Below are 2,908 nucleotides of genomic sequence, written 5' to 3'. Positions count from 1 at the left end.
ACACCGTCACTATGAACATTTATCAAGTGTCACATAAGTTTTCACATGTGTTTTTTGAAGGCAATTTTTTTGGGAAAAAAAGTATAAAATACAGAAACCTTATATTAATGTGACACTACTACTATCAAATACTTTAAAAATATTGAAAGGGTGATCTCACTTTCAATGAGAAACTATGTAGACTCTTCTAATCTGCACTCTACACTATATTGATAAATTTCAAATAAAGCATGCATGTATATCACAACATTGAGTAAACAACTCTAGAATTTGCAATTGCCATAACAAAGAAGTAAGATTACAACAAACCATATCAATGCATATCACTAAGATAAAATCCAAAACAGAATGCTACTTATAAATTGGTGCCAAATAGTGACAAACATAACCGAGGTTTATATTATGTGTGTCGACATGTTTTAAACTAACACGTGTCCTAAGACGTGTTCCCTTTGAGTTCCCCTTCTCCCATTGGTTTTGCAGTGCCCATTTCCATTGCTTCTTCTTTTGTTGGTGTTTTTGCATTCCCTTTATTGCCACGGTATATGAAATACAATATTAGTTGCAATGTTCCTAAAAATGACCCCACTCCATTTGGTACCTACAAATCACAAAATTGCCTCATCATTTTGTCACTATCATTGCCAAATTCAATGCAAATGGTATTAATCAGTCCACATGTCATTTCATTATTCCTAGTTCATATGTTAAATTTCATATTCTATTATTGAAGTGATTATTGAGTACTTACAGCAATAAAGGGGTCACGGCCTAATAGACCAAAAATGAACCATGAGGTACCACAGAGAAATACAAATAGTGAAAGGAAGAATGGCATGAACTCCACACTCTTTGTTTTGATCACTAGTCTCTGCACACATATAAAAATTAACAAAAGAAATTGGATATCAACAACTATTTCATGATGAAAATAATATTTATATAATGTACTATGTATAAGGACACATTCCTAAATGAATTTTGTGTAGGGTATATATACATATATATATTATTTTAAAAGTGAATGATCATGTGGAATTCTTACAATAATGAAAACAATGATTAACAAAAGGAGAAGTAAATAACCAAAACAGAAAAAGGACAACAGAAAAGGCTTGTGGATCTGGATTTAATAGGTCAAAAAAGGAAAAAGATTTCATGCATTAGGCATGATGCTTTATTTAGTTAAACACTTGATTTTACATGTCTCATTCAAAGATGACTCTTATTTGACCTTGTAAAGCAGTTTAAAACATCAACATAAATAAGTTGGTACTTCTACCGTTTCGATGATTAATTTCATAACGGATCCAAAAAACTTGAGTTTTAAAAATACATTGAGACAATTAATTTTATAGTGGATTCAAAAGACCTATGCCTTATGAATACATTGTGACATTAACTAGAGATCAAATTGTACATGATTTAAATTCCAACGACAAGATAAGGATAAGGTAACAAACACACAATAATTAAGATAGAAAGTATAAACAAAACTTACCATAATTGAGAGTGGTGAACCATACATGATGATTGAAAATACAGCAGCAGCAAAACCACAAAACACTTTCCTTGAATTACCATGCAAAGCAAACAGTGAAATGAAAACAACAGCTGCAAACACTGTTATTACAAAGGCAAATAAGCCACTTATTTTCAGCTTCTCCTTCTTAGGTGCAAACACTATGAAAATGATAACATATATGATTTCAATTACTGCTCCTGTTCCATTTATGATTGTTACAAGTATGTTGTCTGGTGACACAAATGGTAATCCATACCTGAAAATTGTTACATATACTCAAATTAGATCATGTTCTATAAATTATAACTACCAGAAATTAAATGAACATTTTCTTGAAATTTTTCTTATTCAATTGAACTTGCTAAATTGAATGTGAAGGACAATTATGTCAACAAAATCAAAAAGAAAATTAAGAAAAATATAGATGTACCATATAGTAAAAATAATAGGGTATAGTTCTAAGCCATATATAAAGTTTATATGAAAATGATGCAAAACAAAGGGAAATAACAGAAGTAACAAACATAACTGCCACAAAAAATGAAGAAAATCACATGGGAATGATCTTGATCATAAGTAAGAAAGAAAGTTACCAAGAAGAAAGAAGACAGTTGAGAAGTGTCATAGGGTAAGGAACACCAGAGAATTTTTCTGTTGATTTGTTGACAATGATCCTCTTGAAAGTGATTCTACAAAAAAAGATTAAATTTTTATACACCATAAAGAACAAGAAATGAAAAAGATTAAAAGGGTCATTGCAAAAATACATTGGAGCCAAGAAGAGAAAAAGGCCAAAAGCATTTCCTGCATCACAAGAAAGAAAATGAGAAACAGAGAAAACAGAATTAACAAAAAAAAAACCAAGAATTCAAAACAAGAATATAGAAAAGATTATGGACGTACCAAATACTCCGAATATAAAATGTGCAATATCCATGATGTTAATGATGAAGCTTTGAAGATATTAGAGAAAATATCTTTGAGAGAGATGAATGAAAATTAAGAAAGCAAGTTGCTTGAAGAATGATGAATTGGTTTCTTCTTTGTGAATGAATGGTAACTAACAGTAATGAGTGGTAATGTGCAGTTGTAGAAGCAAGTATTTATAGGAAAAAATTGGGAAGATTATTTTATATTGAAAAAATGAAATGATGGAATTGAAAGGTAACTAACAAGTTGTGGAAGTTTCCTTAAAACCAAAGCTGTGGAAGTAAAATCGAGAAGAGTTTTTGAGAACCGTTTTTTTATTTTAGAGTTTTTATTATTCTTTTTTGATTTGATTCATATAAAATGTGTCTGGGCTTCTCAAACCCACTTAACATAAGTATTATTATTGTTATTAAAAAAATAAGTATTATTTTTGTAAATAAAAAATATTTATAT

At 29.7% G+C, this 2,908-nt stretch overlaps 1 protein-coding gene across 1 annotated transcript; it reads right to left on the bottom strand.

Annotated features, from left to right (window-relative positions):
* Positions 1 to 249: 249 nt before the first annotated feature.
* LOC146953125 (bidirectional sugar transporter SWEET1-like) lies at positions 250 to 2,622 on the bottom strand. The gene is made up of 6 exons (XM_085707917.1): positions 2,429 to 2,622; positions 2,293 to 2,329; positions 2,119 to 2,214; positions 1,502 to 1,781; positions 752 to 871; positions 250 to 601 (listed from the first exon to the last, which is right to left on the bottom strand). The coding sequence occupies exons 1-6, from the start codon at positions 2,460 to 2,462 to the stop codon at positions 437 to 439; spliced, it is 732 nt and encodes a 243-aa protein (XP_085564043.1). The 5' UTR covers positions 2,463 to 2,622; the 3' UTR covers positions 250 to 436.
* Between the last annotated feature and the right edge of the window lie 286 nt (positions 2,623 to 2,908).

The sequence above is a fragment of the Medicago sativa genome, chromosome 1, assembly GCF_051527215.1.
Source record: "Medicago sativa cultivar Bolivia chromosome 1, Bolivia_mono, whole genome shotgun sequence".
Classification (NCBI taxonomy): Eukaryota; Viridiplantae; Streptophyta; class Magnoliopsida; order Fabales; family Fabaceae; genus Medicago; species Medicago sativa.
The sequence above is the reverse complement of the archived record's forward strand: the minus strand, read 5'-3'. Positions and strand labels throughout refer to the sequence as shown.